The sequence below is a fragment of the Ceratotherium simum genome, chromosome 32 (assembly GCF_057802395.1).
Source record: "Ceratotherium simum simum isolate JZ-2026a chromosome 32, ASM5780239v1, whole genome shotgun sequence".
Lineage (NCBI taxonomy): Eukaryota > Metazoa > Chordata > Mammalia > Perissodactyla > Rhinocerotidae > Ceratotherium > Ceratotherium simum.
In genome coordinates, this window is record NC_141931.1 from 9,533,863 (window position 1) to 9,549,985 (window position 16,123).

Consider the following 16,123-nt stretch of genomic DNA (forward strand, 5'->3'; position numbering starts at 1 on the left):
GAAATAAATCTATACATTTGCGGTCAACTGATTTTCAGCAAGGATGCCAAGACCATTCAATGGGGAAAGAATAGCTTTTTCAACAAATGGTGGTGGTCCAACAAAAGAAGCTGAACCCTACCACATGCCAGACACAAAAATTAACTCCAAGTGGAACAAAGAGCTGAATGTAAGAGTAAAACAGGACAACTCTTAGAGGAAAACTGAGGCGTAAATCCTCGTGACTTTGTATTAGACAAGTTTGCTATGTATGACACCAAAATCACAAGCAACAAAAGAAAAAATAGATAAACTGGACACCATAAAAATTAAAACCTGTTGTGCTTCAAAGCACACCATCAAGAAAGTAAAGATACAAATGGGAGAAAATTTTTGCAAATCATATATTTGATAAGGGACATGTATCTACAATATAAGGAACTCTTACAACTCAATAATAAAAGGACAACCCTATTAAAAAATAGGCCAAAAGATCTGAATAGACATTTCTTCAAAGAAGATATATAAATGACCAGTAAGTACATGAAAAGAAGATCAGCATCATAAGGCATCAGGGAAATGCAAATCAAAATCATTTCACACTCACTAGGACGACTCTAATCAACAAGACAAATAATAAGTGTTGGGGAGGATGTGAAGAAATTGGAACCTTCAAACACTGCCGGCTGGAATGTAAAATAGTACAGCTGCGTTGGAAAATAGTCTGGCAGGTCCTCAAAAGGATAAGCATAGTGTTACCCTATGACCCAGCAAGTCCACTCCTAGGTATATACCAAAGAGAAATGAAAACTTATGTCCACACAACAACTTGTGCACAAACGTTCACAACAGCATTATTCGTAATAGCCAAAAGTGGAAACAACCCAAATGTCCATCAGCTGAGGAACGGATAAATAACATGAGGTATATCCATAAAACGGAATATTATTCAGCAATAAAAAGAAGTGAAGTACTGATACACGCTTCAACATTGATGAACCCCAAAAACATTACGCTAAGTGAGAGAAACCAGTCACAAAAGACAACATATTGCACCACTCTATATTTATATGAAATGTCTGGAATAAACAGATCTATTGTGATAGAAAGCAAAGGTGGGGTGGGAATGAGGGGTAACTGCTAATCACTAGCAATGTTTCTTTCGGGGAGTGATAAATTCAGAATAGGAAAATATTCTAAAAACGATTATGGTGATGCATGCACACCTCTGTGAATATACTAAAAGTCATTAAAATGTACACAGTATACAAATGCTGACTTGTATGGTATGTGAATTACATCTTAATAAAGTTGTTATTAAAAAAAGACCACTAAAAAAGAATGTGTAATATGATCACATTTATGCATTATGTAAAATGTTATATACATGTGGCAGATGCAAATACAAGTAAAATAACAGATTAAGAACAAAACCAAATTCAACTATATCTCAAGGCCACTGTTTCCCCATCTTTGAAGTAAATATTCTAATGCTAGTTATTTCATAAGGTCATTTCAGTAATTAAAAGGATGATTCACACAAAACACTTAGCACAATACCTGGCATCTATTAATCACTCATGAATGCTACCTCTTACCACCAGTGATGACACAAAGACACTTCCTGAAGAGGTCTGCATGTCTCATACTTACCTCCATTGTAAAACCTATGACTTTGAAACACTGCTCAATTAATTCATATTGCGATTTATAGAAACTATTATTCATCATGTCCTGTACTGTTCTGAGGTGGTCGTTTTGTAGATATCTGAAAAAAATATCAAAGGATGGGTAAAAATCTAAAATTCAGTGGACAGTGAAAGTATTATTTATGAAAGTACCACCTGCTGGGTTACCTGGGAGGCTTATTTTCAGGCAATTTGTAATGAGCTAGTTTCTTCTTTTCAGCTAAACCAGCATAGATGTAGTAAAAAATATGAAAGTTTTTTTCTCCACTGAAAAAATAAGACATTTTCAGTAAGGTGGTTAGTAAGACTATTTATTAATTGTCAAAATTATTTGGCAATATAATTATCAGAACAACAACTGTGAGTGCCAATGTGGGTTTTCCAAAATACTGGATTTTGGCTTTTTATGATTGTTATTGTCATTATTTTCAACAACTACTGTCATTAAATTGCGGACACTCCTAAGCACTTTACATGAATCATTCAACGCATATTTGTGAGTGACTACCAGTCATTGTTCTAGACACTGAGGATGCACCAGGTGCAAGACAGTCAAAAATCCCTAACTTCTTAGAGTTTAAATGCCAGTGGGAAAAGACAGGAAAAGAAACAAATTAATAGTACTTATAGCATGCCAGATGGTGATAAGTGCTACATTATCTCTTCACCTGCCGTAACCCCCCAGTTACGGACCTGGTTCCCTCATTTTATACACAGGGAAACTGAGGCTTAGAAGGGCTCCAATCTCCTCTCAGGTTACAGAGTTGATGGCTAAACTGGATTCAAACCAGGCTATTTGACTCCAAAGCCCACGTCTTTAACCACCTTGTGACACGGCCTTTCTGGGGCTCAGTTTTCTCACTTGTATGAGGAATCTGCTTCTTATGCGTCTCAAGGTCCATAACTCTGTGGTTCTGACACAAAAGTAGCATTTCCCAGATTCTGGAATAAGACAATTAAGGGAATATGGACCACAACAAGGTGAGTCTCTGGCTCAGGACGGTCCACTGCATAATGCTGGGACCCCAGGTTCCCCTTCTCCTCCTTTCCCTCGTCTTCCTTTTCCTCTGGAGAGTTCCTGGGATGGATCACATTTTTCTCCAGGACCAGGCAAGTTCTCTTCAGAAACAGAGAAGGATGATCTTCCTGTTTTATAGTTTCACAGTCTCCGTTATCTCTGTTCAGCCCTGCTTTGCTTCCATTCTTTTTTTTTTTTTTTGTGAGGAAGCTAACATCTGTCAATCCTCCTCTTTTTGCTGAGGAAGACTGGCTGTGGGCTAACATCCATGTCCGTCTTCCTCCACTTTATATGGGACGCCACCACAGCATGGCTTGCTAAGCGGTGCATCAATGTGTTTCCGGGATCCGAGCCGGCGAACCCCAGGCCGCTGCAGTGGAGCGCACACACTTAACCGCTTGCACCACCAGAACGGCCCCCAGAAGTGCTTCTGTTTTCTTTTTGTTTTTTTGGAGGGAGGAAGATCAGCCCTGTGCTAACATCTGCCAATCCTCCTTTTTTTTTTTTTTTTTTTTTTTTGCTGAGGAAGACCGGCCCTGGGCTAACATCCGTGCCCATCTTCCTCCACTTTATATGGGACGCCGCCACAGCATGGCTCTCCAAGCAGTGCGTCAGTGTGCGCCTGGGATCCGAACTGGCAAACTCCGGGCCGCCGCAGCAGAGCGCATGCACTTAAATGCTTGTGCCACTGGGCCAGCCCTTTGCTTCTTGATGACCCCGATGGCAGTTTGGGAGACCCTGGGGTTTGCATCTGACTTGTGGCATCGCCCTTCTCATCCTCCCACTGCACTTTCCTCTCATTTTGGCGTGGTCCTAAATGCTCACTTGATTACTCACTCCGTTATCACCAGGCTTAGAAGACTGGGGTTGGGGCAGAGAAGGGTTCCTCTTACAGAGGCGAAATTAATTATAACCCTCACATGCTAAGGTCTTGCTGTCTTCATTTCTTTTTAAATTCCTCCTCTTTCAGTTAGTATAAGACTCCCAATGCCATCACAAAGCTTTAGATGGTACCAGAGGGGCTGGGTCAGGAGATACAAAGTTGTCGCTGTACAAGCACTCCTCTCTGCCACCGATTAGTCAGGATTCTCCAAAGAAAGCAGAACCAACGGTGTGTGTGTGTGTGTGTGTGTGTGTGTGTAGAGAGAGAAATTGATTAAGGAATTGGATCATGAGATTGTGGAAGCATACAAGCCCAAAATCTGCAGGGTCGGCTGGTAGGCTGGAGACCCAGGAAAGAGTTGCAGTTTGAGTCCAAATGTAGTCTTGCTGGTAAAATTTCTTCCTGCTCGGAGGTTAGTCACCTCAAGCCTTCCAAATGGGAGGAGGGAAATAGCCAAGTCCAGCCCAGTCTAGCCATCCTATGCCACCTAGGCAGGAAGAAAAAAACTGAGGAGCACTGGTGAAGTTCACAGTCCAGAGGCACAGGCTTACTAAAAGACTGAGACCTAATCATAGGGCCATAGAACACTTCCCCTCCCCCACCTTACTAGAGGCCTGTTTACGGCAGTTCCTTTTACCCAGTACATCATGTTTGGCTATCAAGAAAAAATTACGAGGCATATTAAAAGGCAAAAAATACAATTTGAAGAGACAGAGCAGCATCAGAACTAGACACGGCAGGATTATTGGAATGATTAAACTAGGAATTTAAAACAATTATTAATATGCTAAGAGCTTTAGTGGATCAACTAGGCAGCATGCAAGAACAGATGGACAATGCAAGCAGAGAGATGGAAATCCTAAGAAAGAATCAAAAAGAAATGCTAGAGATAAAAACTCTGTAACAGCAATGAAGAATGCCTTTGACGGGCTTATTAGTAGACTGCATGCAGCTGAGAAAAGAATCTCTGAGCTTGAGGATATATTAATGGAAACCTCCAAATCTGAAAAGCAAAGAGAACAAAGATTGAAAAACACAGAATAGAATATCCAAGAACTGTGGGACAAATAAAAAGGTGTAATGTAGGTGTAATTGGGATGCAAGGAGAAAAAGAGGGAAAGGAACAGAAGAAATATTTGAAATAACAATGACAGAATTTCCCCAAATCAATGTTAGACACCAAACCACAGATCCAGGAAGCTCAAAGAACACCAAGCAGGATAAATGCTAAAAAAATACACCTAGGCATATCATTTTCAAACTACAGACAATCAAAAATAGAGAAAAAACTGTAAGAAACAAGAGGGGAAAAACATTTTGCATATAGAGGAACAAAGATAAGAATCTCATTAGACTTCTCCCCAGAAACCATGCAAGCAAGAAGAGAGTAGAGTGAAATCTTTAAAACGTTGAGAGAAAAAAACACCAACCTAGAATTCTATACTCCACAAGATTATTCTTCAGAAGTGAAGGAAAAATAAGGACTTTCTCAGACAAATAAAAATTGAGGGAATTTTTTGCCAGTAGAGCTGCCTTGAAGAAATGATATAAGAAGTTCTTTAGAGAGAAGAAAACTAACATAGGTCAGAAACTGGGATCTACATAAATAAAGGAAGAGTATCAAAGAAGGAATAAGTCAAGATAAAACAAAAATTTATTTTTCTTACTCTTAATTGATCTAACAGATAACAGTTTGTTCAAAATAATAATAGGAACAATGTATTCAATTATGTATGCTTATGTATATATATAATATATATGCTTATGTATTCTTATATTAATGAAATCAATGACAGCAATGATATAGGTACTAGAGAGAGGAAATAGGAAATTTTGTTATTATAAGGTGCTCACTATCTGTGAAGTACTATAGCGTTATTTGAAAGTGGACCTGGATTAGTTGTAAATATTTATTGAAAACTCTACGGCAACCACAAAAGAAGTATAACTGATATGCTAAGAGAGGAGAGAAAATGGAATCACATAAAATGCTCAATTAAAACCACAACAGGCAGAAAAGGAGTGAAAGCCAAAAATAGGAACAAAGAGCAAGGGCAACAATTAGAAGATAGTAACAAATGTGATAGATATTAATCCAACTACATCAGTAATCACCTTGAACATCAGTGGTCTAAATACACCAATTAAAAGACCGAGATTGTCAGAGGGATCAAAAAAACAAGATCTAATCATCTGTTGTCTACAAGAAACCCACTTTAAATATAAAGAACATATAGATTAAAAGTAAGTGGATGGAGAAAAATATACCATGCTAACACTAATCAAAAGAAAGCAGCAGTAGAGGCTGACTCGTGGCCTAGTAGTTAAGTTCGGCGCGCTCCACTTCAGTGGCCCAGGTTCGGTTCCCAGCTGTGGACCTACACCACTCATCGGTGGCCATGCTGTGGTGGCAACCCACATACAAAATAGAGGAAGATTGGCACGGATGTTAGCTCAGGGCAAATCTTCCTCAAGCAAAAAAGAAAACAAGAGGAAGACTGGCAGCAGATGTTAGCTCAGGGCAAATCTTCCTCAACAACAACAACAACAACAAAGAAAGCAGGAGTAATTATATTAATTTCAGACAGGGTGGACTTCAAAGCAAGGAAGTTATCAGTGATTAACAGGGGCATTACATAATGATAATGGGTTCAATTCTCCAAAAGACACAATAATCTTTAATGTGTATGGGCCTAACAACTAAGCACCAAACTATGTGAGGCAAAAACTGATGGAACTGCAAGGAGAAAGAGATGAATCCACTGCCATAGTTGGACATTTCAATAACCCTCTATCAGAAATGGACCGATCCAGCAGGCAGAAAATCAATAAGGATGCAGTTGAACTCAACATCATCACCCAACTGGATATAATTGACATCTATAGACTACTTCATCCAACAACAGCAGAATTCACATTCTTCTCTAGCTCACATGGAATATTCACCAAGACAGACCACATCCTAGCTATAAAACATACCTTAACAAATTTAAAATAATAGACATCATACAATCTCTACTCTTAGACCACAATGGAATTAAACTAGAATAACAGAAAGATAAATGGAAAATCCCAAAATATGTGGTGATTAAATAATGCACTTCTAAGTAACACATGGGTCAAAGAATAAATCTCAAGAGAAATTAAAAAATATTTTGAACTAGACGAGAATGAAAACACAACTTACCAAAATTTGTGGGATGCAGTGAAAGCAGTGTTTAGAAGAAAATTTATAGCATTGAATGTATGTATTAGAAAAGAAGAAAGATCTAAAACCAGTAATCTAAGTTTCCATTTTAGGAAACTAGAAAATGAAGAGCAAATTAAATCCAAAGTAAGCAGAAGAAAAGAAATAAGAAAAAGAGCACAAATCAAACTAGAAATCAATAAAGAAAAATCAATGAAACTAAAAGCTGTTTCTTGAAAAGATTAATAAAATCAATAAGCCTCTAGCCAGGCTAAGAAAAAAAGAGACAGGGAAAAAATTACTAACATCAGAAATAAAAGAGGAGACATCACTACAGTCCTCATGGAAATTAAAAGTATACTAAAGGAAAATTATGACCAATTCTGTGCACCAAAATTTGATTACCTAGATGAAAGGCACTAATTTCTTGAAAGACATAATTTGCCAAACTCACACAAGAGGAAACAGACAATCTGTATAGGCTCAAATCTATTAAGAAAATTGAATCAATAATTAATAACCTTCCAAAATAGAAAGCTCCAGGCCCAGATGGGTTCACTGGTGAATTATACCAGACATTCCATGTAGAATTTATACCAATTCTCTACAATCTCCTTCAGATGGTAGAAGCAGAGGGAATACTTCTTATCTCATTCTGTGAGGCCAGCATTAACCTAATACCAAAACCAGACAAAGATATTATAAGAAAACTATAGACAAATATCTCTCACGAACACAGAGGAAAAAATCCTCAACAAAATATTAGCAAATTGAACTCAACAACATACAAAAAGAATTATACACCACAACCAAGTAGGATATATCCCAGGATGCAAGTAAACATTAGAAAATCAATTTATGTAATCCATCACATCAACAGGATAAAGAAAAAATATCACATTATCATATCAATGAACGCAGAAAAAGTATTTGAGAAAACCCAACAGCCATTCATGACAAAAACCCTCAGTAAATTAGGAATACAGGGGAACTTCCTCAACTTGGTACAGAATATCTAAAAAAAACCCTAGAGGTAACATCATACTTAATGGTGAGAAATGGAAAGCTTTCCCACTAAGGTCAAGAACAAGGCAGGGATGTCCCCTCTCTCCACTCCTTTTCAATATCTTACTGGAAGTTCTAGCCAATGCAAGAAGACAAAAAAAGAACATGAAAGGTATATACAGATTGGGAGGGAAGAAATAAATCTGTCTTTGTAGATGATAAGATCATCTATGTGGAAAATGTGAAAGAAGTGACAAGAAAACTTCTAGAACTAATAAGCGATAACTGCAAGTTTGCAAGATACAGGTTAATATACAAAAGTCAGTCACTTTCCTATATACCAACAATGAACAAGGGGAATTTGAAATTAGGAACACAATACCATTTACATTAGCACCTCCCCAAAATGAAATAGTTATAAATCTAACAATATACGTATAAGATCTATATGAGAAAATTACAAAACTCTGATGAAAGAAATCAAAGAAGAACTAAATAAATGGAGAGATATTCCATGTTCATGGATAGGAAGACTCAATATTGTTAAGATGTCAGTTCTTCCAACTTGATCTATAGATTCAATGCAATCCCAATCAAAATCCCAGCAAGTTATTTTGTGGATATCAACAAACAGATTCTAATGTTTACATGGAGGGCAAAAGACCCAAAATAGCCAACACGATATTGAAGGAGAAGAAAAAAGTTGGAGGACTGACAATGCCTGACTTCAAGACTTCCTATAAAGCTACTGTAATCAAGACAGTGTGGTAGTGGCAAAAGAACAGACGAATAGATCTATGGAACAGACAGAGAGCCCAGAAATAGACTCCTGTAAACATAGTTAGCTGATCTTTGACAAAGGAGCAAAGGCAATACAATGAAGCAAAGACAGTCTTTTCAACAAATCATGCTGAAAACTGGACATCCACATGCCAAAAAAAAGAGAAAAGAATCCAAACACAGACCTTACACCATTCACAAAAGTTAACTCAAAATGGGCCATAGACCCAAATGTGTAAAACACAAAACTATAAAATTCGTAGAAGATAAAATAGGAGAAAACCTGGACAATAACGGGTATGGTGATGAGTTCTTAGACACAACACCAAAGGCATGATCCATGAAAGAAATAATTGATAAACTGGACTTCACTAAAATTAAAAACTTCTGCCAAGCAAAAGACAATTTCAAGAGAATGAGAAGACAAGCCACAACCTGGGAGAAAATATTTGCAAAACACACATCTGATAAGGACTGTTATCCAAAATATACAAAGAACTCTTAAAAGTCAACAATAAGAAAACAAACAACTCAAACAAAAAAATGGGCTAAAAGCCTTAACAAACACCTCACCAAAGAAGAGATAGAGATGTCAAACAAGCATAAGAAATGATGCTCCACATCATATGTCATCAGGTAGATGCAAATTAAAACCACAATGAGATATCACTACATGTTTATTAGAATGGCCAAAATCCAGAACACTGACAACACCAAATGCTGGCGAGGATGTGGAGCAACAATAACTCTCATTCATTGCTAGTGGGAATGCAAACTGGTACAACCACTCTGGAAGACATTTTGGCGGTTTCTTACAAAACTAAACATACTCTTACCATATGATCCAGCAACTGAGGTCCTTGGTATTTACCCCAATGAGTTGAAAACTTATAACCACACAAAAACCTGCACACGGATGTTGGTAGCAGCTTTGTTCATAATTGCCCAAATTTGAAGCAACCAAGATGTCCTTCAGCAAGTGAATGGATAAATAAACTGTGGTACATCCAGACAATGGAATGTTATTCAATATTATCCCGGGTTAAAAAAAAAAAAAAAAACTGAGCTATCAAGACATGAAAAGACATGGAGAAACTTTAAATGCATATTACTAAGTGAAAGAAGCCAATCTGAAAAGTCTACATACTGTATCATTTCAACTATATGACTTTCTGGAAAAGGCAAAACTATGGAGACAGTGAAAAGATCAGTGGTTGTCAGGGGTTGCGGGAGGGAAGGATGAGTATTCAGAGCAGAGAGGGTCTTTAGGGCAGTGAAAGTACTCCGTATAATACTGTAACAGTTGATACATTTCATACATTTGTCCAAACTCAAAGAAAGGACACCACCAAGAGTGACTCTTAATGAAAACTATGGACTTTGGGTGATGATGTGCCAATGAGGTTCATCAGTTGTAACAAATGTAACACTCTAGTGCGGGATGTTGATAATGGGGGAGGCTATGCATGTGTGGGGTAGGAGTATGTATATCTGTACCTTCTCAATTTTCCTGTGAACCTAAAACTGCTGTAAAAATAGTCTTTAAAAAAAACTTTCCTAGGTCTCCTCCTCCTGTATATTATGCAGTACCATCTCAGTTGAGATAGAAATTTTACCTTTGCTCTCTTTAGAAATCATTTATTCTTTCAGTACACAGAAGTTTTCCTTAGAAACAAAGGGGAACATATCCACATATATTTACTTTTCCAACGCTGCAGTTAAAGATATTTGGAGTTTTAGGACATCTCTGTCTTTATCTTATAATCTCTAGCTTTGTTTCAAGGTTCTGCCAAAAACCATTACGAGAGTAATTTTTACAGAAGCTCATTAAGGGCTTCAACACACAATTCATGCGGGTTTAAAATAACATGGTTAAAGGTTTGATGTTTGTTCCACATCAATAACTATTTAAGATACTCTATTCAGTCTTTCCTGCAAGTTAACAAATAAAAATACTTAATATGAAAATGTACAACTTGATAAAGTGATTAATGTGGATTCCTGTTCTTCCTTGTTAGTATTTCAAAAATAAGGAATACATTTTGAAAGAGAAAAAAAGTAACAGTGCTATTGATTAGTATGCATTCTGGGTTGAGACTGTTCCCTGAGTCTGGGAGTGCATAATATCACCATGTCTCGGAGGAGAGTTCAAATGTCCAGGAGATCCAAATCTTTCAAGTGTCTAGGTCAGAAGGAAAAAGGGCTGGAGCTAAAATAGCAGCAGGGGAAGGGAAAGCAGAGGAGAGGTGTCAACGTTATTCTAAAGATCAGCTCCCAAGTATTTAGACATGGAAAGTGAAGGAAGGGTCAGAGGTTTGATATAAATGGAGGAGGATGGTTCCCTTCCCTAAAAAAGGGACCATGGAAAAGAAACAGGTTTAGGACAATGTGTATTCAGCTGAATTTGATACAGAGGCAAGATATCCAGGTAGTAGGAAATGAAAAACGTGAACTTAGGAGAGAACGAGAAGTACATCTTTGGCTGTCAATCACGTAGAACAATCTGTTGAGGCCATGATGTCAGAAGAAATTGCTAAGTGAGGGAGCATAGAGAGAAAAGAGAAACACTCCAAGGACAAATCTTTGGTAAATACACATTTGGGGAATGAAGGGATGAATCTAAGTCAGAGAAGAAAAACTCAGAGAGGTGGGAGAGGAACCAGGAGAATCCAGTCATGGAGGCAAAGACAGGTGAACTTTCAAGAAAAGGGGTGTCCACAGGCTCAGATGCTGACATGAGGACTGGCACCTCCTTGAGAATGGCTGTACTCACACTTTCCACATGTCCAGTCATTACTTGTTGCAGTCACCAGTAACACTGCACTGAACCCTAACATTGCACATGAGCAAGGTTAGAACAAAACCAAAAGTCTAGTTCTTGTCTTTTCTCACCACAAAATAATAAAACTTCTCTAAGACTGACACAGCATATAATTTAGTTTGCTTTGTTCTACTGAAATCACATTGATTGCTCTGTGTGTCACACCTTGAACGCTAAAATGATGCAGTGTGCAATTAGAGGAGTGACTCATAAATGGAGACATGCAAAATTGGTGGTTTTCTCTTTAATTATCAGTTTACATTTACTGAGAATTGGAATTTGACAGGATCTGGAGATGCTATAGGAAATATACTGACCTTCAGTGGATAAACAATGGAGAGTTAAAGAAACAGGAAAAGGAGATATTGCCAAAACTACGCATCTCATGTCTTGCCCTGAGTACATCCAAGTTGTACTTAAGAAGACAGAGCACCAGAGCATCCCACACATGCTCATATGACCAGTGGTTCCCAGGTCAGAATGTCCTGGGGACAAACAGAGGGTCTCAGCAAGTTACTAAATAATATTTCTCTGACTCTGGCCCCACCCCTAATTGTGGATCTTTGAAGATTTCTTCAGAGTCTCACTCGGCCATTTGCAGGAAGGTTTCAGGGCCGTCTCCTGTGTGTTCACCTGCCGTGGACCCTGGGGATCAGCAAGCAGCAAGGCCTCTAACACCCTCAAAACTGTGGCAAAGTCCTCACAAGGGGGTGGCTTTCTCCACTTGTGAAACCTTTGAATCTTTGACAAAGCGGCCAACAATAAGGCTTGGAAAGCCTCCACTAAGACTCCCTCCTTCAAGACATGCGGTCTCCTCTATCCATCTCCCTTGCCACCTACCTGCTCACACTTAGCAGATGAACTCATTGCCTACTTTCCTGAGAGACTAGAAACCAAGTGATCGGCAAGCTTTGCATCAAAGCTTCCACCGCTCTCCAGGAGGCCGTGAGCTGCTTTACTGCAGGACTCCCATCTTACTCAGCTTTCTCTCTCCTGTGCCTAGTACAGGTCCTGGCACATAGCAGGCACTCAATAATTATTTGCTAAATGGATGAATGAATGAATGAATGGTGGGCTTTGGAGTCAGACAGAGAGACATGAGTTCAAACCGCAACTCAAGGCAATTTATCACAATTCTCTTAGTCTCAGTTTCCTCAGGTATAAAATAGACAATAATATCCTGTCATATCAATGTAAGAATTAAAAGAGATAATGGTTATTAAGTGCTTAGCACAGTGCCTGACACAGAGTAATTGCTCCATAAATAATATTTCCCCTTCCTCCACCTCTGCTACTTTGTTGGTGTCTCGTGTAGCGTCTGGTACAGTGCTGGGCATGGGAGAGAAACGCCATCAACGCTTGCTGAACTAAATTGTAGTAACAGGAGAATAGTGCCTGAAACAGCTATAATTTACATATACGAGAACTATCTAGCATCTACTCTAATATGCTCATTTTCTTTTTGAAATTAAGTAGCCTCTTTTAAAAATTTCTTCTCTAAAATCATCTGCATTTAGAAGATGATTTAACTCACAACTTACAGGATAGTACCGTCATTAGAAATATAAAAATAAATGTGGTCAGAGATTGGGGTGGGATGACATGGGCAGAGGCAAAAAGAGAAGGAAAAAACTTATTCCCTTCAAAGAAAGGGTAAATTCATTTAAAAAAAATAATTGTCTGCTCTGGTTCTTCTCTGCCACCTCAGATCCATTCCCCACTCTTCTTTGCCTCGCTCTGTGACCCCAAAAGCCAACCTCTGCAGACTGCAATACCTGGGCTCCTTGCTCTCTGGCTTCCAGTGGGGTTCAGCCAATAGGAAGCACAGGGAGGAGACTGGAAGGAGGGAGAAGAGAGAGGTCGGGGTATCTGCCCCCTTGCTCTCTCCCTCACAGCGGTGTACTCCTTTATGGCAACAGCTCCTGAGGGACAGCCCCTCCGGCACAGCCCTAGTCTCACCAGGCTCTGCAGTGCTGTCCCTCCTTCTGGCCTGGGGTAGTAACGGTCTCACCGCTGTTCCTCTGCGGGTACCTCACCATTTATTCTTGGTTCTTCAGTGCCCCTCCACCTCTGTAAATAGTCCTCTCAGTCAAACCCTTTGAACTTGTTCTTTCCTTTCAGTATCCAGATGGATATAGTGCATTTACATGTATAATAAAAAAATGTACCTACTAAGAGTTCTTCTATTACATTTCTGATGTTTCATTCTCAAAAATCACAAAAAGCTTCTCTAAAATTTAAAAATACAATTGAAATTAGTTTTGTGTAGGGAAATACATTCTCTCCTACTTCAGAAAGTAGCTCTAATTTATCCTGTTAGTACCTCTATGGTGGGATTAGGTTTTCTATCTGTTATCATGAATTTTAGGTTATTGAGTAACTCTTCTACTGGATGTAAGACACGGTTGAGGGATCTCTTTGTTTCCAATAGTACGTGCCTGCACGTAGTAGATGATCAACAAAATTTTGTTGACTTTTTGTTGAAATGTTGTTGAATGAGTAAGACATTTCACTATTAAAACAGAAGCATTATGTTGTACGTAAACTAATATATATACAATATATAAACTTGCTTATGTTTCCCAGAAAATAGGAGATATTTGACCTGAACTTACCTGGCTTGGTGGATAACTCGGGATTTTTCCAGAAGGTATTCAGAAATCTGTGCTCCCACTACAGCTCCAGAAGAGGTAAATTTCATTTCTAAATATTTTCCAAATCGGCTGGAATTGTCATTTATAATAGTGCAGGCATTGCCAAAGGCTTCCACCAAATTGTTCACTTGTAAAATCTTTTCTTGCAGGGTTCTATTATTAGCCTAGAGAAAATGTCAGGATATTAAAAAAAATGAAAAAAATTAATTTTGTACATAATAAAATGTGTCTTCTTTGATAAACACTTTATGTAGACAGCACATAAAAGCACATTCTTGGCATACTGCCAGGTGTTACAACCTGGTATATTCTTCCCTCCCATATGCGCATTCACCCACTTGCTTTCTTAGAGGGGTGAAGCAATATTCTACTCTTTTCCTATTCAAATATAGTTCTGTTCAGCGCCTGATTTACAAACACAATTTATAAGCAGTCTACACACACTGAGGTACACCTCTCGTTTCATTATTCCTCCTCCACCTGCCTGGGCCCCCATCCAAACGTCCCTCAAAGCCAGAACCACTTCCATGGAAGCTGCTAAACCTGAAACTAAGGGAGTAAAGATGATTTGTGAATTCAAAAGTAGAGGAAAAGGAATAATTGTGAAAATTGAGAATAGCTCAGAAGTGTGGATGGGAGGAGGCCTCCCAGCAGGCCTATTTGGCTGGTCCTCTATTTTCTCCTACCCCATCGCATATTCTCCTCCCCTCAAACGGATATCATGTTTTTGTTTTTTTTTCCCCTTTACCACTTTACTTGAAATGCCACCAAGCAGATATTTATTTGGGTTAACAAGCAACTGCTTTTAGAAAAGCATCCCCCTCTTAGAGGTTTAAGGAGGTATCAGTCATTCACATCTTGATAGAAACTGGATCGAGTAGATTATTTTCAGTGTAATACCTTAATCAGCTCTGTTAAAGGCATGAAATTTTATAAGTAAGGAGAGGAGCAGTAGGTATTTCTGGAACATAGGCTACATTAGAATTTGGGTGGCTGGAGGGGGCATTCACAGTGAGCTTTTGAGGGCATATAAGTATCTTCTAGAAGAGGCAATGAGGGGTGAGAGAAGAGAGCAGCCAGAATTGGGACAAACTTGAGTCTTTTAAAATGTTGTTTGGGGCTGGCCTTGTACCCAGGAAATGGTGAGAAAACATCTTCATCTACCTGCATTAAATAGCAGTGCCCTGCAAAGTAAGGTTTCGAGGACTGCGTATTACAATGGTAAATTCTATCTGCTAAACATTCCATTTTTGCATCTGGTAAATTTTTATCAATGAGATAAGTATCCGATAAGGGTAGAATTCTGATATACATATATCACCATCCCCAACTAATATCAAATCACACTTTTAAATCTAGAACAAGATAAAGAGATTAGATAAGTTTGCTGAACATCTACATAACATCATTCATGCACAAGTTAATCCATTATGGATGAGAACCTCTATCGCCCACAAATCAAGAAAGAATAGCAAAGGCCCTTGCAGAAGGCCATTGAGTAAATTAATTCAGATGTTCAACTCTTCTATGCCAGGATAGTGGCAAAAATTTTAACATGACTCTAATTGTAACCATGTAGATCATAATAAAAATTTTTCACAGGGATAAGTTGTACACAATGATTTTTTTTAGCTATTAGCCTAATGAGAATACATGATTCTTGACTTATCTCATTTCAAGGACTCTACCTGGAAAATCAAACCATGTCTTTATCCTCATCTTCCCTTGTTAAAAAAATTAAGATATAATTTACATACAATAAGATTCATCCTTTATAGTGTACAGTTGTGAACGTTTTTACAAACATATACACTCATATAACCCCCACTAAAATCCACATATAGAACAATTCCATCATCCCCCAAAATTGTCTTGTTGCCCTTTGTAGTCAACCCTTCCCTCCATCCCCAGCCTCTGACAATCACCGATCTGTTTCTGTCTCTATGTTAAGTTTGCAAGAATGACCAATAAATTGAATCATACAGTATGCAGTCTTCTGAATGTGGCTTCTTTGACTTAGCGTAATGCATTTGAGATTTATCTAAATCTCATCCAATGAGCTTCATTGCTTGTATCAGTGTTTGTTCTTTTTTTATTGCTGAGTAATA

At 38.3% G+C, this 16,123-nt stretch overlaps 1 protein-coding gene across 13 annotated transcripts in view; it reads right to left on the reverse strand.

Moving 5' to 3' along the window:
- Positions 1 to 16,123, reverse strand: part of MYO3A (myosin IIIA) — a 214,361-nt gene that overhangs the window by 110,240 nt on the left and 87,998 nt on the right. For all 13 annotated transcript variants that reach the window (XR_015549326.1, XM_087420695.1, XM_087420692.1 and 10 more), the window contains 3 exons: positions 13,977 to 14,179; positions 1,836 to 1,934; positions 1,633 to 1,747 (listed from right to left, as the gene is read on the reverse strand). Coding sequence is in view for 12 of the 13 variants with exons in the window: in XM_087420695.1 (XP_087276821.1) it covers positions 1,633 to 1,747; positions 1,836 to 1,934; positions 13,977 to 14,179 (417 nt within the window). In the remaining variant the exon portion in view is untranslated. The remainder of the gene's footprint in view (positions 1 to 1,632; positions 1,748 to 1,835; positions 1,935 to 13,976; positions 14,180 to 16,123) is intronic.